Source organism: Carlito syrichta, unplaced genomic scaffold (genome assembly GCF_000164805.1).
Source record: "Carlito syrichta isolate Samal-C Ts95f unplaced genomic scaffold, Tarsius_syrichta-2.0.1 Scaffold306975, whole genome shotgun sequence".
Classification (NCBI taxonomy): domain Eukaryota; kingdom Metazoa; phylum Chordata; class Mammalia; order Primates; family Tarsiidae; genus Carlito; species Carlito syrichta.
In genome coordinates, this window is record NW_007251071.1 from 320226 (window position 1) to 342186 (window position 21961).

Below are 21961 nucleotides of genomic sequence, written 5' to 3' on the forward strand. Positions count from 1 at the left end.
ATCAATCAAACCTAAAAATATGACTTCATAGGTTATTTGTGAAAAAGATTTTTTTCCCTCTGCTTGTCCACCTTTAGTAAGTCGATTTTGTCATGGAAATTTCTATTACTTACTGATAAAACAGTTTACAAATTGAAGGCAGGGCTCAAGAAACTAAAAATATTCCATTTTACTTTTACTTTTCAAGAATTGCTTAAAGAAACTCTCAGTACTGAGTATTTAAAATTCGTTTGGAACAGAGAGAAACACAATTGAGACAGAGGAATAAAGGAGTCATCCTGTGAGTCATCAAAGTGCTTTATTTTGTAAAGCCCGGCTCATGACTGGAGTGTATTGTTAGCACTAGGAGATACAGGGCAAACTTCTTACTCTGTCCAAATAGTTTATCAACAGAAATAAATGACAGAGACTGTCATAGACAAAAATAAAAGCAATTTGTAAACTTCTAAAAGCATATACAGATTGGCCACAAAGGAAATAGTTACTCAAATAATGCATGTGTACCTATCTTTACTTCAGGGTCTTCCTTTTGTCGTCTTGGGTCAAAGACACCACAGTACAACTTCAAAACATGAAAACTGATTTGATGTCAGAATTGATGGTGCAGGAGGAAAATCCAAATCATAGTATCAATTAATTTAAACACATAAAATATGAATTTGACAACTATGTTATGGTGGTGTTAACATCAGCTGCCGAGGATAACAAATCTATGTGAAGTCAGTAGACAGTAGTAGGAATGGCATAGCTGCTGGCTTCCAAAGATTCTGTGAAATGAATCCACAAACATTGGGCACAACTTACAGTCTGGATAGCCCTGAAGTAAAGTTACTTAAAAAGGTAGTAGGGCAGAGAGATTTGTTGAGTTGTAAGTAATAATTAAAGGGTAGACTTTTTTTTTTCTTTTCTGAAACTGCCTACAAAAATTATCTCATGTTTGAAACAAAAAATTTCAAAGGCACAGCTTTAGCACAGCAGGTAAGTGAATAATCTACTCTAAGCAAGTCTAATGTCTTAAGCTTGATGCCTTTCAGAAAATGCAGAAAAGTTAGCAGATACATGATCTAGGCTGGGAATGTATAACTTGATTAAAAACAATCAGCACAGTTTAGGGCAATGAACTTACATGACCAAATTGGGGTGAAACCTCTTTTTTAAGAAAATTAGGTTGATAAATGTACATCTAGAGGAAACAAAAAATTCTTTTCCTTTTATTGTAAAAGACTGTCTGCCATGTACTTTGAATAAAACATTCACTCAAAAACATGACTTGCAGGATACATCTCAAAATATGACACACATTATTTCACCTACACTGTAAAATGACTTTACATGTAAACTTCAAAAATCACATGCTGTACATTAAAATTTTAGATTCAAAAATATCCCTGTTTTTCTAATAATGTAAACAGTAAAACTGAAGGTTTCAGTTAAAGGGATAATTCATAATAAAATCCCACTGTTTAAATCATGGTCAAACATAAACACCTTATATGCACTCAGTGACAGGAGAATTGAGAGTTTTAACACTTTGCTTGTCTTCCTGCAGTGAGAGATGTAGACACCATTGCCCCAAACTATGCACTTTTCAGGTGAGCTTTATTTTCATTTTATATCATTAATTCCTATACTGCAACATAAGGGTGTAACAATGAAGGCTCCAGGCAAGAAAAGAGAAGTAAGCAGTTTTCCTGGACATATTTACTAAGGTGAAGACGTGTAGACAGAGTCACTGGGGCATCAGCTCCTTGTCGGGGAGGGGTGGCTGCTCCGTGACACTGGGGGTCCCGGCACCGCTGGGGACAGGACCCTTAACCAGTACACATGGCGATGCCTGCATTCTCCCGTCCGATGCCGGGGCCTTGGGTTACAACTGTTAAGGAGTGTCTGCGTGCGGGGTGGAAGTGTAACATTCATGGTAAGTTTTTTTCCTCTGAATCATCATCATTATTATTATCATTATTATTATCTTCATTATTATTATGAATACTGTCTCACATCTTTCAACTCAAAAAAAAAATAAATAAACTGATCCACAGTTTATCGTGTGATGTCCACATGGTTGCTCTGACATGCATTTCCTTCTCCCCTCCCCCTACACATGTGCATTCATTCATTCGTTCATTCAGTTACAGCTGGAATCAGAGGGTTTTTCAGAATGCATTCTGACTGGAGCTGACTGATTTTAATTAATTAATGAATTACTTTAAAATGCACACGCACGCACACACACAGTCAGAAATAGCTAGAACGACGCTGGAAAGTATCAGGTAGCTGTAAAGCGAGTAGCTCCCAAATCAGTCTCTCAGCCTGAAGATGTAAACAAGGAGGTTTGCTTCCTGCAAGATGAGTACTTCACTGAGTTTGGTTTTCATTTTTCCTACACCGAAGCCACCTCTGTCTGATCCATGCTCATGTCTGTCCGAAGCTGCGCGGAAGGTTACGTCAAGATGTGGCCAATAAAGTCCAAAAAGCGCTTTGAATACTGTTCTGGGTTCACAGTTGAGATCTCCGCACCAGCCTGGGCAGTTGTAAAGAAAGGCAATATTGATACGATGTTTATAATTTTCCCAAATTACTATTCAATATCTCCAGTAATTTCCAACTGCAGCTGAATATAAAGCAAGTAATTTTTCAAATCTATGTGGCTTCTGCACTTAAAAATGTAACTCAAAATATCTTGGCTCTTGTGTCTGAGTAATTATAAGAATCTATGAATCTGTCTCTGAAAATGAGGCAAAGTATGGCAGGAGCACAAGATACTATTAACACATATGTTGCAACTTAAGAAAAAAAATCAAACTAGCCACACTTTGGATGCTCCTATCTAATAGCAGAAGCTGCAGAAACAATACTTTCACTGGAGATGCCTTGAGAATGACATAAATATCAACATTTGGCTAAAAGAAAACCCTGATGGCAATTACTTAAGGACTGTGTTAATTCATCAGGACCCCTTTAGTTTATGACAGGGATAAGTGGCTCAGTGCTAAAAAATGAGAGATGATAATAGCAGCAACAGGTACTGGGACAGCTGCCCAGGCTCATTCTGGGCACCATAGCCAGGTGACACACAGCACTGCTGGCTACATCTCTTCCATAGGGGAAGGGACTGGTTTCCCTCAGCAGCAGGGCACAGGGGTGCCGTTGTTCCCTCTTCACAGAGCCTTGTGGAGAGCAAGGAAGCCTGGCCCCTTGCAGCAGCCTAGCAGGGGGCTTTCTACTATTATTAGATGCACAGTGCAGGCCGGCATACTCGAGGCAGTCACTGGCCAGTTTCCTGGGCTGGAAAAGACAAGACTAGATTTTTACCAAGTCACCAGGTGCTATTTTTAGACACCCACATTCATGGGGGAAGTTGTAATTTCTATGGGTCTCCAGGGAGGAGCCCAGGCCTTGGAGGCAGAGAATAGTCTCTGACAGCAGCTTAATACAATATTCTTTTGCTAAGAGTAATGTCTTGCTCTTGCAAACAGCCCATGATTTTAGTCTACATGGCACATTATAGAGCTGAACTGGCAATTTACTGGGGAGATGAACATGGAGCCATGTTGGCTAGGGCACACTCCAATTGCATATGGTGTATAACACAGGCACAGATATTTGCAAAGCATTTGCCCAGTGTTCAGCCTAGTCATCTCACATATCCCCCCTTACAAACTCATTAGCAAGGCAGCAGGACCCCACAGCAGATGAAGGAACCAAAAGTTCAAGTGTTCCCTTGAGGTCATATAAGTGGGAAAGACCAAAGAGCATTCTGTTCCAGTTCTGTCGTTGCAACATACTCATGGTTTTCAACAACAGATAAGCATCAAAATTACCATAGAGTATTCTGAAGACCCTTCCCTCAACCTCTTCTTGTACTGGACTTAGGATCAGGGAACTGGGATGGTGCATCTGGCAAGGACACAGTACTCAGATGGCTCTGATGCCAACTGTTGGGTAAGTGCTACTTCGGACTCTCTCTGACTGACAGGTTCAGTGGACCAGGTGAGGTCTTGGTCTGTGCAACACACATAGCACACAGCAGGAACCCATAGCTGCTGACAATAAGACTGAAATATTTATTTGGCAAATAGAATATGATTTTAAGATGGTTTCCACTGTATTTTATTTTAAGAGATAGGGTCTTGTACTGTAGCTGAGGTTACAGTGCACAATCTCACTACAACCTCAAACGCCTGGGCTCCTGCCTCAGCCTCCCGTAGCTAGGGCTACAGGTGCACACTACTGTGCCTGGTTATTTTATTTTATTTTATTTTTTGTAGAGATGAGCTCTTGCTATGTTGCCTAGGCTGATCCTAAACTTCTGGTCTCAAAGCAATCTTGTGGCTTTGACTTCCCAAAGTGCTGGGATTACAGGCATAAGCCACCATGCCAGGCTTGGCTTCCATTTTAAAACAGCAAAGGATACTTTAAGTGAGTTTGCTGGTTCTGGTATATCTTGCTTAGCCCTATACAGTCTGTGGGAAGCAACTTTTCTTTCAGGATTAACAAACCAGGGCACAAGTTTTTAGTGTATCTAGAATGTCTGAATGAACCCCTTCAATAAAGCACAAAGCTCCCAAAGTTGTGAAGTGTAGCCAGGTAGGAGGGATTCATCAGCAGGGAGGGTGGAGTGGACATAAAACAGAGCAGAAGGCGGGCTGGGTCCTGGGGAGAAACCCTGTCTATACCACTTTCCTAGGTGGAGGACCTTGGCAAATTATTTCTGAAGCTGTTTTCCTCAGTTTCTCCAACTGACAAAAAGGAGGTACCCTAATATCTCCCTCACAGACTTGTCACAGGGATTCAACAAGTTAATATGCATCTAGAATAGTGATAATTCCAAGCAAGCACAATCAAGGTGAGGAATTGATATTATGAAACTTTAATCTTGCACTCAAAGATTTCTGTGTAGGAAAAAAATACAATTTACTGTGAGACAAGAAATATAATCCTGTATATTTTTGAAGTGATTTAAGCAGAGAATCATGCTTCAGAGTTTCGAACATTTCATATTAAAATACTTCCTATCTTCGCACTTTAATCTTTGGAACATTTTTCAAACAAGAAATGATTTGTATCATATTCTAGTGATGCACATGGCTATTAACTTTCTGGTGTAAAAAGGAGAGACATACTGAGTTTAAGTGACTCGCCAGAAGCCACAGGAAGCCGCAGTGGCATCTGCGGATTCTACATGTCTGGCATTCAGAAGTGACTTCTGCAGGGTACAAGCATCCCTAAAGGGCATTGAATAGCTCAGTAGAAAGAAATTGAGGGGCAGAAAGGAGTGGTCCCTGCATTCCAAACAACACCCAGGACCTGGAAGAGATAAGAACACAAAAACGGAGATACTCACGCCATGTTTAACAGTTTTTGCAGCATGGGCCGCTTTCTTTTTTGCGTCATAATGAGTAAGGATGTCAATAATGGCCATGAAGTACACCTCCTTCCTGGGTGAGTCTGTAAAGAGAGGAGAGCAATGAATGTGGGACAAATGACAACACCCCGGACAGCAGATGCTGCTGAGGGAGGTGGGAGTGAGGCTGGAGGGAGAGGGATTCTGTGGGCTGCGGATGGAAGACGAAACAGCTTGCCTCTCTGTGCCCAATCTTCTTCCAATTTAAAAGGTTAAAAAAAAAAAACCATCAATACCACAACTCCAGGATATTGATATTAAACAGCAGAGGTTCTAAGGGAAGAAGTGTTTTATTTTATTTTATGTTAATCTGAGCTTATTTAATGATTGTCCATTGCTTTGGTATAAGAAAAATGCTATTTTAAGAAATCTCTATAAAACAAGTAGAACTAATTATGCTCATTAATCCTTTCCTACCATTTCATGTGCTGTTCATAATTAATTTTCATTAGATATAGTATCAGAACAGGATAAGGCACACAACCTCTTCAATCTATTTTCTATATATTCCCAAAAGTATTAAGCTGTTTTCATTGTAAACAGTATGAAAAGTACATGTGATTGTATCTAATTGCTGTGTTGAAGAAACAATTCTGGTAAGCAAAATAAAAACAGGAACGACACAACTCAAACTTCTTGGTTGGTATACCATCTGAGATTTTTTTAAAAAGTGATGAGCCATACTTTATATTACTCAAAAAACAAGAGGCTGCTTTTATCCTATCACTAAAATATATTTTTTTCACAGATAAGTAGTTAAGGTAGAATGTAATATTCCTGTAACTATCCAAAATACCCAATCACCTAGATATTGAGGATTAAGATTGATCTGACTCTAGAGAAGAGGGTCACAGATTTCCTCCATGGTGGAGGACAGCAGAATTAGACATGACAGCACTTCAGCTCTCGCTCCCCACACCAGGGCCCAGCCACATGTCCCTGAGACAGAAAGGGCTGTTGGTAGTGACATGCCAGTCCTGCAGGCAGAGGGTGAGTGGACCACATACACGTGCCTAGCTCAGGATAGATTAGTGACACTTTTGACTTAGATAAAAGAGAAGATAACCAGGAAGAAAACATCTTTTCAAACATTTCTTATGTATGTTATCTATAGTTACATGTTTACATATATGTGTGTGCGTGTGTGTTGTACATACAAAGTAGTCTGTGGTTTTACTCTGTTCCCTCAGCATCATAAAATTCAAGGACCTGATCACACATGTTTCAACACCTGAGATTACAGTTACCTTTAACACACTCGTCTCCAAATCCACTTATATGGACTCTGGAGAATGAGTCTTGTAGAGCAGGACCCTTGTAACTGGAGTTATGAGTGCTGGTAGATAACAGTGCAAAAGTCAAGCTACTCCATATGCAGAAAGCATCCATGGCAACTAAGCTTACTTTCATGGCACTTAATTCCATAAACGTCAATGTTCGGATCAAACTCCCCTGGAGCCAAGGGTGGTGAGCTGTTCAATGTATTCCCAGGGCTGTCTGGAGGGGTCCCGACAGGGTGGGTGCCGTCGCTCTCCCCTTCCTCCTCCCCGTCATTCTCCTCACACTCCACCTCTTCCTGTTCGGCTCTCTCCACGTCGTGAATTCCCACTAGCAGGCTGTAGTCCATGAGCTTTAGCTGGGCAAGAAACTGGAGAAGGAAGATGACACGGTCAGCCACAACTTAAACGTAAAAGCCAAGATTTAAAGAAGAAAAGCCCAGGACACTACGCAGGGGGGATGGCTGTGAGAGGCAGCAAAGATCCCAGTTATGAGGCTCTCACACTCCCAGGCCGTTTCTCTGACTAAAAATGTAGCCACACACTTCAGGCTGATCCAGGGCTCACACTATTTTCCCTGGAATGTCACATTGGATGGATTACACCAAAGAGCAAAGAGGGGAGGGAGGGAAGAGCAAGTTTCTCCCGACAGTTAAGACTGGCTAAGAGGGAAGACCAGGGACCTCCCAAGAAGCTTCCAGCAGAGGTTCTCATCGTCCTTTGGGAAAGCACTTCGAAATTCAGCCCAATCCACAGAGGTGATCATTATGCTGTCTGTCACACACCAGTAAAAAAGCCCATGTATCCTAAGCACCCAGCAAAGGCACTGTGTCTACTGGAGAGTAAGGCAGTCCTCTGTCCCTGGCTACTTCCTGAGGAAAGCAGGGGAGCAAGGTACTAAAGGGGCTTTGCTTCCACAAGGCTCTGCACATCCAGGATTACTGTCCTGCTTCTCCAGGTCCAGCCACAGCTAGAATATAATGTGAGGCAAGTCCTAGCTCTGTGCCTTTGGCTACTCCTGGCTGCCAAGTTCTTTTTTGACTTTTCAAATCATGATTTTTTCCTTCTTCTTTGTCTTCTCTTTTTAGAGACAGGGTCTTGCTCTGTTATCCAGGCAAAGTCATGGTGCAGTGGTGCGATCATAGATTGCCGCAGCCTCAAACTCCTGGGCTCAAGCGATCCTCCCACCTCAACTTCCTGAGTAGCTGGGACTATAGGTGTGTGTCACTACGCCCAGCTAATATTTTGATTTTGCTTTTTGTAGAGACAGGGTCTAGCTATGTTGCTCAGGCTGGTCTGAAACTCCTGGTCTCAAGTGATCCTTCTGCCTCAGCCTCCTAAAGAGCTGAGAATGCAGGCGTGAGACACCATGCCAGGCCTTCTTTTCTTATTTTTTAAGTAGATGCATCCAGATACATGGCCTTCAGCACAATGTTTGACTTGAGTCATTAAAACATGGATGGTAACATTGAGTGCAAACTGTGGCAGTCCATCTGCTGGCTAGACCTAAACAGTTCTCTGATCCCCTGGCTGGTGGGCTCTGTACAGGGGCCAGTTCTGCTCTGATCCTGGGCTTGAGGTCCAAGAAGATACGTGGCTCTCACTCTGGGAGAAGGCGATGCCGCCTTTCTCGGGGATGCAGAGCAGGTGACCAGACCCTGGGCTACTCTGATAGAATTTAGGAAGCAAACTTCCTTACACCAAGGGTAAGCAGACAAAATTACAGGTCTTGAAGTTCTGGCCAAAATTGAAATAGAATCAACTTGCTGAAACCCACAGAGCCATTTCTTTTTCCTGTCCCTGCTGGGAAGCAGCTTGGTCTCGGAGCTGAAAGCGCAGTCCCATTTCCTGACAGACGAGGAGGAGAGGACCCCTGGGCACAGGGCTGTGCGAGGTCCACTCTCCAGCTATTTCCTGATGCCTGCAATTCTCCCTCAGCTCAGAGTCCGCTCTACTATTGTTCCTTCCCCAGTTCCCATTTAGTTGCCTTCTCACCATGAATCCCCTGGGGCCAGCTAAATCTTCCCCATTTGTTTTGCGCTCAGAAAAGAGAAGTTACACAAATCTTACATTTGGATATTTGAGCAAGGTGGGAGAAACCTGCTTACTTAAAAATTGAGGCCTACCTGCCATGGAAACAGTGTGGAGGCCCTGAAGGCCTCTGTGCCTCCATTCAGTTTTCTGAGCCACTCCCCCATCTCCATCCCTCAACCCACAGCCTTCCTCCAAACTCTTCCATTACAGGAAGCACAAGAAACAACTTGCCACTGGCGTCTCCCTCAGTCTCCCCTCAGTCAGACTTCCCTTCTGGTGCTCAAGACTCATCTTCCCCTAGGATCCTCCCCTAGGATGATGCCAGCTGCCAGGCCTCAGGACACACCTGGTCGAGCGTGTCTGGGGGTAGCCTTCCTCAGCTAAGCCATAGCCGTTTGAGAGAACGTGACAGCAAAATGCTCAGACCCTGCATCAACACCACGTTGTTACACAGCCAGGTGACTGGATCTCAGGCACCTGCCCTGCTTTACCTGGTCCACGGATGTGAAAGATAACTGAGCACCACAGGCACAGAGACAGCTGACAAGGCCAAGGCAGGTTGGCTGAGACAGCAGAAGAACACAAGGACTCACAGCCAAGGAAGGGGGAATTCAGGGGCCCCGTTCAAAGTCTGTGTCCTTTGTGCTGTATCCCGCTATGTCTGGAAGCTGTTAAAGCAGCTTTCCCCAAACCTTGTACTTTGAAATTCTGGGAGGAAGATAATGAGCTCCACAAAATCAACTGGCTTCTGAGGAGGCCTTCTTCACATGGCTGAGCTCCGCAGGTCTCCAGAGGGAGCACAGCCAGCAGCATGCCTTGTACTGCTTGTCACCATGGAACCCACTTCCCCCTTCAGAACATTCTGTGGGCCTACGGTTTTGGAAGCATATTTGGAAATATTGCATCAGAAATACCCAGTCACATCATTTGGTCCTTGGCAGATACGACTGGTAGAGTACTCACGATGACCCCACTTCTGCCCTACCTGTTGTTCCAAGGCCTCTGGGCTCCTGGAGGACCCAGTCAGGGTCTTGTTCCTCTCTTCCACTGCTCCTTTCCATGCCTAGCATGGTGCCCGGCCCTGCTCCCTGGGCCTAGGATCTCCTTGGCCTCCCTCCCCACTCCTGGAAACCTCTCCAGGGGTTGGGGTTGGGCACTGCTGGCAGCTCCAGGTCACCAAGTGCTGCATCTGCCCCCAGAGTCCACATGCACTGGAGGGTGAAGGGCAGGGGGGACGGAGCCAGGCGGGGACCTGCTCAACTGAAACAATGGCAGAAAGGACCTTCCTGCCCATCCTTGCCCCCTCTGAGTGCTCAGAAGATCCCTGCAAAGTGGCTACGACGGGGTACTGTCTGACTGTTCCCCTCCAGTCCTCTGCAAAGGGATGTCTTCAAGACACAAATGCGACCATGTCACGCCCTGCGTAAGATCTTTCAATGGTGCAACATTTCTCACAGGTAGAAACAAACTCTCACACGGCCCAGGAGGCCTGGGGAGCTTGGCCCCATCTACTTCTTGGGCGGGCTTGAATCTGCTCCACTCTCTTCTGGACTTCTCACCTGTGGCCAGGTACCTCCTTCAGGTCTCAACTGTAGCACACCTCTCAGGGCAGCAATCCCCGGAGTCTGGCATTTACAGCACTGCACCCTCTTCCTTAGTGACACTTGGTTGAGCTGCACATTCATTTTGTTAGAGCTTCTAAGTAACTTCTCTCTTTCCCAAATAGTGCAGTCCCACAGGGGTCTGCAGTTTGGTTCTCACTGTATTCCTAACTCCCAGTGAGTGATGGGCTCATGGGATGTCCTCATTTGAACAAGTGAATGGTATGCCAGCTTCTTCTTCCCTATCCCCTTCAACTTCTCCCAATTCCCTCAATCCGCTTCCCCCAGGGAATAACTACCAAAGAACAAAGCAACAACAAAAAATCTTTGTGTGAGACTGCAAGTGGCAACACCTATGGGACAGAAGCACAATGTGACCATTTACAACACATCTGTGCTCTCTGGAAAGACATCTTTCTTTAATAGGGATGTCTACTGTTTGACCTTTGGATGGTTGACCTTCAAATACAATTCTAAGTGTACTTTATTGACAGAAGTCCAGGACTGCCTTTCATTAATTTGCCAAAGGTCAGACAGGGAAGGAGGACAACTGAGGCTGGCCAGTCACCCTCACCAAGGTGAGTATCCAGGCCCTAGTCCCTCCACCCCCAATCTGGGCTGCAACTTTCCTGGGGCTCAGACCTGTGGTCAGACTGCTGTTTATGCTTGTCCTCCATAAGGAAGAAATAAAGGTGGAGTCAGTTCCTAGCACAACACCAAACTATCAGTGAGATGAAAAAGGAATCTCTAGGTAAGATGCTGTTCTAACACACACAAGAAGAGGGAGGAAAACACATCCCAATGGGGATGATAGATGTTCTCAAATCTATGAGACTGAGGTTGTAACAGAAAAGACCAAGCACAGCACAGTGGTAACGAAGACAGGTTTTGCTGTCAAGGTTGACTCATTTATTCTTTTTTAATTAAGTACTGGATAATGCTAAGAAACAGAGAGTATAGGTTTTGGAGTCAGATGGCAGATTAAGTCTCATTTGTCTCACTGTGCCTTGATGAGTTTACCTTTTCAGGCCTCAGTCATTCTAACTATAACATGGGACAATACTACTCACCTCTCAGAGGTGTGGAAAGGATTAAAAGAGGTAACATAGCCATAGTTGAAGCAAAGGATATAGTGCTGTGCGCATAATAATGAAAGCTGTTGCTTAACTGTCAGTGTTGTTTTGGTTATGGTAGAGGCCTTAAGTTGGTGGGCTGGGAAGAAAGAAGCATGTGGAGTAGCCCACAGATTCACGAGCTCTGACCTGCACAAACTTTATTTTAAATCTCTTCTGAGGTAGAGTGAAATGAAGTGTGACAAAAAAATCCAAGATTTTCTTAGAGAAAACTATTGTTGCGTATCATAGAATGATTGTGGACTGAAAGTTCAAGGTGAAGGGTGGACAGAAAGACAGAGAAGGGGCACAGGCTCTGCTGTAGGGTCGGCCTCCCGCTGAGAGCAGGAACTCAGTAACTATTTGCTCTTTATTTCTCATCTTCCTTTTAAGCTTCTAACACCAAGGTATATATTTTTTAAGCCTTAAGATTTCAAAGTGTGAAGATTTTAAAATCTTTAGGCCCCCTGCTTTTCTTCCTTTTCAACTCTTTAATGACTACCTGCCAAATCTTTAATCTGCCTCTTTTCTCCTCAGAATACCCCATCTCATCTAATTCCTTAATAGTTAATTTCTCATTGTGACAAATCTTTGAGCTAACATCTTCCTTGAGATCTTTGGGAGTCCTGTCACAAACGCTTCTAAAAACTACATGGCAAAGGAACAATTAATGAACTATATTTTACAACAATTTTAAATTAACTTTATTTGCTAATTTTACCGACACACTGAATTGCCATCTGCCAATGTTTCTGTGAAGTAGAACACAAATCCCAGTCAGCCTTGTGGAACAGTTGTACTTTACCACTTGTTAAAAATTATAATAATCCTTCTTTTGATGGTTTATCAGAAAACAAAGTCTCATCTATGCTCTCACAAATACTTTTAACTTGCATTTTATGTGAGTAGGAGTGTGGCCTCTGAGGGTCTCAAACCCTACTTTGAATTTAGAAGCTGTGTGCCTTTGAGCAAATTACATGTTGTCTCTGGACTTGGTTTCCTTATTCATCAGAGATAATAAAAGAACCACTCTCAAGGAGTTGTTCTGAGAATGACAGGAGATAATGACTGCAAAGGAAGGACACAGACTAGATGGCTCGATAAATGTTGGGTGCCACCTGCCCCACTACTCCCACTACCCTACCCCTTCTCACCCACTTCCAAGGTTGGGATCTATAAACATGAGACAGTTCAGATGCCCTGTAACGGCACTCCAGGATGCCGCTGGAGAGCACAGTTTTGCATCACATGATGTTTGGATTTCAGTTCGAGTCAATGAGAGGAAAGATCAGGGTTGATTCTCCAGCGTTATGAGCAGGGTTGACAAAAAGCAGGGCAGAAGGCAAAAGTGCCTTTTACTCCTCCTAGAACATGTTTTTTTTTTTTTCTTCCCCCCAATAGACGACTGGACAAAAGTAAAGCTAACTACACTAAAGTACTCAGTCTGGCCAATGAACAGTAGAACAGGATTTCAATTATAGGAAAAAAAAAAAACCCAACTAGAATCTCTAATGAAAATTATTTTCTTTTTTTTCTAAAAAAGAGATTTACAGAGTTGTAATAAATTCAGATCTTCTACTCTAAGCATTAAGGAAAACAGCAACAACAAAAAAACTGTGCTGAAACCAACAAGCCAGTCAGATAAATTAGAAAGCACAGAACTGATGAAAAAAGAAATTTAGATTAAATTCAAGTCTCATTATTAAGATCAGATGTCAAGCTACTTCACCATAATTACCTGCTTAAAAATTTAATGAAGCTTCTGCATGAATTTCAAAACTAAAGACACTGTTATCAGCCATTGAGAATATTTTTAAATGAAAGAATGCTTTACACCCTGTCTCCATGCTGACAAAACAGCTAAGTGCTCAAGCCACATATAGGATTAGACTATCGAATCCAAATCCTCTAATCAACAGCATTATTAGAGACAACAAAAGGGCTAAGAGGATGTTTATGTAATTCAACTGTAAATGTGAACTGCTTGAGTTACGTTATTCTTGGAATCTAAATATCATAGTGGTATATAGCCAACAGGAAAAAAAAAAGAAAAGAAAAAAATGTTTTTGGGGCAGGTCACAGATAACCCTAAGGGCTACTTACCAGAATTGCCCAAACATTATTTTCAGTATCAAAGATTTGCTGATTAATCAGTAAAAATCCAAAAGAGAATCCCAATTAAGGGGAAAATGTTTAACTAGTACATTTTAATAATAACCACTGACAACTGAGGAAAACTAAAGATTCCTTAATGCAAGAATGGAGAAAAATGTTGCATGTAAAAGTAAGTATTTGTATGTACTTTTTGTTTGTTTACAGTAGACACTTGTGCCCTTTACAAATAACCAATATTGGAGTTCTAATCCAAGCATCTATTATCATGAAGAGTAAAATAATGTAAAAAATTTTGTTAAAATAATTTATGATCTAAAAATAACTAGGAACTAACTTAGTCACTGAGTGTTCGAAGATCAAAAAATTAATGAGAATACAGCTTCTGCCTTCGTGGAGGAATACAATCAAATGCATGATATTCATTCTTTTTCTCTAGTTCTTTTAATTTTTTTGTTTTGTTTAATGGCAGAAAAAGAAAATCTTTCCGCAAAGTCTCTCTCTATGTAACAGATCTATATTGTGTGCGGGGACAAGTGTTTCGAAGTCTAAAAAATAAAAAGTGTACACACACGAATGAAAGTGACTGCTAAGAGAAACTTAGTTTAGTAATTGCTAAATTAGAATTCCCTCTGCATTGTTTTGCAAGTCAATAAATTCCAAGAAAATATCTTCTTTCCTGTATGTATTTCTAAAATAATTAAATAAGGAAATCCAACAGGAAAGCCGCAATGCCTTTATAATAAGCAAAATGATAGAAATAGGCATATTTTAAATTCTTAAACAAAACAGTCCTTACAAATAAAGCTCCTTTGTTATCCACTACAAGCCCATTGGAATGCGGTGTTTTATTTCTCACCACCACCCTCATGCCCAAGCTCCCCCTGTCCTGGGCCAATGATGTGCAAGGCTGCATCGCTGGGTCTGTGACATCGTTCATGGTGGCTTGTGGAAACATTAAAGCATGAGGTCAGCAATGCTGTGTTTACCACCACTGAGATGTGGTTTAGAGGGAAAAAAGCCAAGACTCAAAGGGTTACTGAACATTTGTTTTTGACATGATCTGCGGTTTGACAGAACTCAGTAGTATTCCTCCGACCGCTCCCAAACTCCAGTTGTGGGCAGGTCAGTCTTCATGGGCCGCCGCACATACAAAGAACGTGGAAACCTGAGGCTAGGGATACCCAGAAGATGACAGCAGGTGCTTTCCTGCTGTCACCTGAATGAGTGATCTGCTGAACTGGCATGCTTTTCCTTTAAACCAGGTCACGTAGTATGAGGTGTACCTGCTTATATCTGACTTTGACAATGTAGACTATCTTTGCCTTGGTTGCAGACTTAAGTAGACAGTTTTTTTTAAACCATATTTTTATTTTTAAATTGTGGGGTACAGTTAAGGGTTAGGTATACATATATGCATCGTTCAGGCACCCTTGTTGATAAGGGGTGTCTCCCTGTCCCCAGACAGATATTGACTGCCATTAATTCCACCACCCTTGCCCTCCCTGTCCCGCCCCCATAGATTCCCACCACTGTCGATCCTTTTCTTATTATAGTATTATGATAAGTGTTCAAAGTCCTTAAATAGATAGTTTTAAAAGTTCCTAAAAACCAACACTGTTGATGTTTGTACAATGGGACTGTTCTTTATACTGACTGTTCTTACCTCAACATCCTTTTTCAGTTTTTCCAGGAATACCTTTTTGTTGTTGTCATCAATATAAATCTTTTGGCCCTCATTAATGAAATCATTATCCTTTAAAGTTGGCAGTTCTTTGGCCTAAAACAAATGAGAAAAGGAATGAGAATGAAGCTTAAATAAAATCTAGAAAAGCACGTATACCTTCCAACTCTGGACATTAAAGCTTGCCGTGTCCACCACAGGTGTCTTACCTAAGGCAGGAAAACGGGAGGTGGCTTGGATTACCGCAAGGGGGCACCAGTGAGCTATTACCTCTGGAAGCATAGGCCTCCATGCCATAAGGCTTTGGCAACACATTTCATGTTTTTTGTTTGTTTGTTTGTTTGTTTTTGAGTTGGAGTATCACTCGGTCCCCAGACTAGAGTGCAGTGGCCGCTCCCGGCCACCGCAGCCTCCGCCTGCTGGGCTCCGGCGATCCTTCCGCCTCAGCCTTCCCAGTAGCTGGAATTACAGGCATGCGCTACTACCCCGGCTGATTTTTTGATTTTTATTGTAGAGATGAGGTCTCCCTGCCCAGGCGGGTCTCGAACTCGCGGGCTCAGGCAATCCACTCACCTCAGCCTCCCAAAGGCGCGGGATTACAGGCTGAGCCACCGAGCCCGGCATATCATGTTTTTAATAGGAATGAACTAGACTGCTTTCTTAAACTCACTTTCTTACAAGAGTTCTTCTAAGTATAGAATTTGTATCCTCAGAAGACTTTGTCAGGAACCTTCAATTTTCTTACCAGTACAATCTATTTCCATTCTTCCTTTCCACTTTTGGGTAGACACTGCTAGGTTCACGTTACAAATAACATGTTATCTTGTTTCACAAAAGTCCATCCATAATCATATCTACTTTCTGAGTCAGAGATAGCATGTAGCCTGTTCACCACTCCATCAATAAGGAAATTCTCTTCTCATTGGGACAACGTCAAAGAAAAAAAAGTCTCTCTTAACATTAAATGCAGTAAAAGTATTAAGGGGAGAAGTTCTACAAATGAACAAATGAGTGAGCTGGCAAGCAAACTGTACTTATATCAACCAACACAAAAGTAATGAGTGATTATCAAACTATAGGTCATGAACAGAAAAAAACTTCAACTTGCACTGCAGCACATAGGATAATATAGGCATATAGGTATAAAATAGTGTGGACTATTCTATTATACTTCCTGCAACCTGCATTCTCAAAGAGCTCAAAACCAATCTCCTTCTCCCCTCCTTTGGTTAACCATAGCTTATTTCTTTCAGGTGAAAAGAATTCAATGTAGTACAATGCTTTTCTTTGTATACTAATAAACTCTGTCTGAATGGCCCTCTTTTCCACAAGTGTGAACCAAATGAAAAAATAATAATCCAAGGAAACAACATATTCTCCTTTCTGGCCCCTGCACTGTTCCTCCCCCCTCCTTATTCAGAGCACCAAAAGAAAACTCTGTGGGTATACATCCTGAACCATCTTTCAAAAGTTTGGACTGCTTACTTTTCCTTCTTATTTCATATAGTATACACATGCAAGTAAACATAGTTTCTTCTATCTACACGCATACACACACACATATGCACATAAATTATGCATTTCTAAATTAGTAGCTTTGGCTACTAACTTTGTTTAACTTTGAGAAGAGAAAATTTAAACAGTTTTGCAACTTGGAATTTGCTATAACTACTGCCAAAATAATTATCCTTACAAAGAAAATACAGCAAAGCTTAGAAATTCAAAGATTCAATCCAATAGGAAGTTACTAAATTAGTCATGTACCAGGATGCAAATATGAAAAGGTCAAAATTTCTACTCTAAAGGAGTTTGTAATCTCATATGACAGGAAAACATGAAAGCAAGTAGGCAGAAAATAAGGCACTATGAATATGTAAGATGTAGAGATAAACAATAAGATTCTGGGAGAAAACTAATCTAATTTCAAACACTTTTATGCTGAGTCATAGTTTTCAGGAAATAAAATGCAGTGTCATTCCTCACAAAAATTCAGAATGGATCTACTATACTAACCTTCCAAATCTGTTACTGATAATTTTAAAACGGCATAATACATGCTTTTAAAAAAACACCCCATACAATCCTGACTGTGAAGATAGGAAGTTAATGTTACATGTTTGAGTCAATCACATTAGAATATAGGGGTTCCTTTTCTCCTATTGGAACTGTAAATGTAGTTTCACAGTGAATGAAATGCAACATTCTGAAGTTTAGCAAAACTCACTCGGAGGGCAGTGACAAGTCAAATAATCTCTGAATGGCCCTCCATATAAAGTGGGGAGTACCTTAAATAGGGGTGAAGTCAGATCTAGACACAGAGGAGACAGGAAGAAGTATGATTCACCGAGCAGACACCTTAACTATGTGTTTGGGATGGGGGCTTGTGGGTGAGGGTGTCAAGGATTCAGATACCAGCCTCTATTCCACAACTCATTTTATATGTGTAAGAAAAGAGGTGAAGGGGTTTTGGTTTTGTGTGAATGCAAGAAACCTGAAGGCAGAGATGACAGACCACAGACAAGGCAGTCAATTACACACCGGATACATGTTTGTAATACAAGTCACGTTAATGAAGATGAATGCCACTTCAGGTTCACCCTAGCAGAATTACCTCATGTGACAGGGAAGTATAATCCTACCTCATAAAACCCTGCACACCCTGTGCTATATGACTAAGCTTACTTGTGAATTTCACAGGCACTAGGGACGTATTTAGATTGGATCAAGTTCAAAAAAGGGCACCCAGATTGGTTAAAAGACTTAAGGGCTTATTGAAAGGATCAAGAGGCAAAGACAGGTCCTTAGCAGGGCAGCTGTGAGCACGGAATCCAACACTGGTCTACAGATAACCACCTCCCAAATGTCTGCTGTGGGACAGAGTGCTTAGGAGCAGTGAGGTTTTGAGTAGTGAATCACGAGGCTCCAATCCTTGTTCTACTCCTTAACTGCCAGGGGCCAGGGGCCAAGTTCCTGGGGCTCTGCAGGCTGTTTCCTTAAGAGTGGAAGAGGGAAGGCAACACCGCTGCCACCGCCACCACCTGCAGAGGCCTCAGAGCACTCTGTGTGCAGCATTTTCTTTACAAGCGTCCTCCCATTTACTCTTTGCAACAACCTTAACTATTGTGCTTATCCACAGTTTACAAACCAGGAAGCCGATACTCTAGAATTTAACTAAGGTCTTCCAGCCTGGTGAGTGGCGAGCTCAGATGGGAACTGTCATCATTCTGCTATGGGAGAATTGTGCTGAGGATTCAACCAAATTGGGTGACACATTTAAGCAGTAAGTGCCTCTTGTCATCACCGTCACCACCACCACCACCACCACCATCATTATCATCATCACTGTGAACATTCAGTAAATTACATAGATTTAAAACTGGTACTACAGGTTAAGAGATTGCCTAGAAAATATTTTCTTTAAAAAAAAAACTATTGTTTTACTAAGATCTAGATGACAAAGATTAAGTCACCTGGCAATGATTCACCCCAAAGAAAATCTTATCGCTCAGTTTTTTAAAATAAATGTCAGTATATCCCTATGATAATAAAATGCTTAAGGAACACACCATTTTTTTTAAATGAGAGAAAACATTATACTATGAATTAATGAACTTAATAAACTCTCCATGTAAACTGCCTGCAAAGGTGACGTCTCAAAACCGCACAAAATTAACTGTGGACAGTAGAATCTTAACGTAGCAAACGTAGCGATGGGCTCTACCTATCCTTTGCTTTTAAACACTGAACTTTTTGTACTTAAGAGAGTTTTCCAAGCTTGTAGTTATTGGGCCTGGTTCTTTAATGAGTGTCTTTAATATCTTTTCTAGTTCAGTGCAGAAACAGTCAGAGGGCAGAGGAAACCCCCAGGGCTAACTAAAGACAGCTCAGAATTGCTTCTTAGCTGTGAACGGTAGAAGCTGGCTCCCAGCCAGCGGTCAGCAACCTTTCTGAAGTGGTAGCAAGTCAAGTCTTTATTCACTCTGAATTCAGTTCTGGACAGTTGCGTGGAGATCAGAGTCTCTGACTGCTGTACAACACTCTGTACTCGCCGGGAGGAGACGATGAGGGCATGGGGCATGAGGTGGGGGACCTGCGCGTCCTCATCCTACCCTCCCCAATGTGCCCAGTCCCACCCAGGGGCCTTGTGAGTACAAACAGCACAATTCAGACCCAGGCTAGTACAGGCAGAGCCATTTTCTCTCTTGCACGAGGTAATTCTCCTTGGGTGGGTTGGCTCCAAATGGCAGTCATCTCCACTAATGTGACCAGTAAATGCGCAAACACAGCCAAAAGCATCAGCAGAGCACACTGCTCCCCCTGAAACCTAGTCATCCTTCTAATTTGGATGAAATGAGGACAAGTGGCCACTCACACTGTCATGCTGGATGACGCCCAGCCCTAGTTCCATTCAGCATGGCCCAGGAGTCCACGCCGGAGACAGAAGCATGTAGTACAAGCAGATAGTAGATCCAGGCTGCATGGATTGTATCTCAGCTCCTCTAATTATCGGTTGTGTGACTTTGGGCAAGTTATTTAGCCTCTCTATGACTTGGTTTCCCATCCTTAAATGGGGACTAGTGAGGATGACACAAGTTCTTCATGTAACAAAATCTTAAAAAGGTGCCCTGCCACATAGTGTGTTATACATAAACGTCATTATTACTTGCTCATCATGTTCTCAAATATAAGCTAACGGATCTGGAAGAAGTTCATCACTGATAAACCTAGGACAGAATTTTTCTTTTTAAGAATATACTGGCATATTTAACATGTTTATACTAGCTGTGATAGGGGAACACAGAGGCTACGTTAGACAGACTGAATCAAAGGCAACACCGAACTGAGACGCTCACTTCCCTGCCTTGGTGGCTCTAGTTTCATGCCCTGCTCTCCAAACCTCGTCTGTGAATTCTCCTAGCTAGAAAAAATCTCTGGTCACCTGCAAAAGCTATTCCTAATAGGAAAATCTCACTGAAAAAATCTTTTTTACTGAAATCCAATAAAAATTGGGTAATTTAAATTCTGGGAGAACAAAGTATCAGAAATTTATTATATTTATTAAATATATGGAATAAGCCGGGCTCAGTGGCTCAGGCTATAATCCCGCGCCTTGGGAGGCCGAGGTGAGCGGATTGTCTGAGCCCGCGGGTTCGAGACCCGCCTGGGCAACTTGTTGAGACCTCATCTCTACAATAAATCAAAAATTAGCCGGGCGTGGTAGCGTGCACCTATAGTTCCAGCTACTCGAAAGGCTGAGGCAGAAGGATCGCCGGAGCCCAGCAGGCGAGGCTGTGGTGGCCGGGAGCGGCCACTGCACTCCAGTCTGGGAGACAGAGTGAGACTCCAACTCAAAAAAAAAAATAAATAAATAAAATATATATATTAAATTTAATATATATTAAATATAATAAATTTAATGATTTTATATATGGCCAAAGACAAAAATTTGCTGACTTTTGTCCTACCTTAATTTTCCATCAGTTAATTTTTCTGAGTACCTTGTAATAGTGGATAATTTAGCGAATGCTATTTTGCTGACCTAAAGCAAAAATCCACTAACTGAAACCTTAGTAACCAGAAAATACAACCAAAATTCTAGGTTCTCACTGGGAACATTTAACTTGCTATGAGCTATAAAAATAAAATTATTTTATTGTAAACATTTCCGCTCTTTTGGTGAAAGGTTTTTGGCTTTTTTTAAAGCACACTATCATAGGCTGTTCCTCAGCAAGTCTGTATTCTTCAACAGTAAGAAATACACTATACAACAATATATAGGTCATGGTAAAAGATGGTTTATGTGTCACTAGGACACAAATGAACATGAATGTGAGTCAAGATACTCACTCAGCTGTGTCAGACCTGAAGATAGCCAACACATGGGTAACTCTTTAAATGTATAAAAGACTTGGAATATAATTACTTATTCCCTAGGGCTCAATAAAAATATAAATGATCTCTAAGAACAGATTTGGCTAGGGGTTTGAGATTAAAAAGGGAAAAACAATATTCAGAACAGCTACAAAGTTCAGGCTCTCAATTTTAGAAATGAACATACGTCTCTGAGAACAGCTCAGCAGACAAAAACCTGTAGCACGGAGATGTACCAGAGAGAAATTACAGAATTCCATGGAGGCAATGGAAGCACAGTATTCTGCTTGCTTCCCAGCAGATTTGATAAAAAGGAGAAAAAAAGGTCTAAAAAATTTCTGTTTAATATAAAAGTACTTATTGCTTATACTTTTAAACTTAAAAACTACTAAGAACTTTTGCAAAATCGCTGAAAACAAAACCAAAACCAATAAATGTATTTACCAAAAGGAATTAAACTTTTTGTTTCAAGTGAGAGTTAACCCATTTGTGTGTGTGTGTATGAATATATATATATATGCTTACATTATTAGGTTCTGTGATTTGATGTATAACTGCTATTATTGTATGGAGTTTGGTAATATCAAATGTTTTAAGGTTTAGTAAAGCCAAAAATTATATGAAAATTGTTTTAGCAAGATTTTAAAAAATCAAATGACCAAAAACATTTTTTAAAAAAATCAAAAAACTTTAAAATCCATACAGTCAGAAACATAACTTTAAACACACAGAATTCAAACTAAAATAACACTGAATTTTAAAATTATCATTCTACACTTTAGATGAGATCAGGCGTGTTCAGGGTGGTTATGATCATAGACCATTCTACACTTTAGTCATACAAAAAGAGCCAGCTGTATTATAAA

General features: G+C 41.5%; 1 protein-coding gene across 1 annotated transcript in view; it reads right to left on the reverse strand.

The window, feature by feature from the left end:
- Positions 1-279: 279 nt before the first annotated feature.
- PIP4K2A (phosphatidylinositol-5-phosphate 4-kinase type 2 alpha) overlaps positions 280-21961 on the reverse strand; it is a 76299-nt gene continuing 54617 nt past the window's right edge. The window contains exons 6-9 of the mRNA XM_008063639.1: positions 15207-15320; positions 6809-7052; positions 5345-5448; positions 280-2521 (exon numbers count right to left, since the gene is read on the reverse strand). Of these exons, the coding sequence (XP_008061830.1) occupies positions 2441-2521; positions 5345-5448; positions 6809-7052; positions 15207-15320 (543 nt within the window). The 3' untranslated portion in view covers positions 280-2440. The remainder of the gene's footprint in view (positions 2522-5344; positions 5449-6808; positions 7053-15206; positions 15321-21961) is intronic.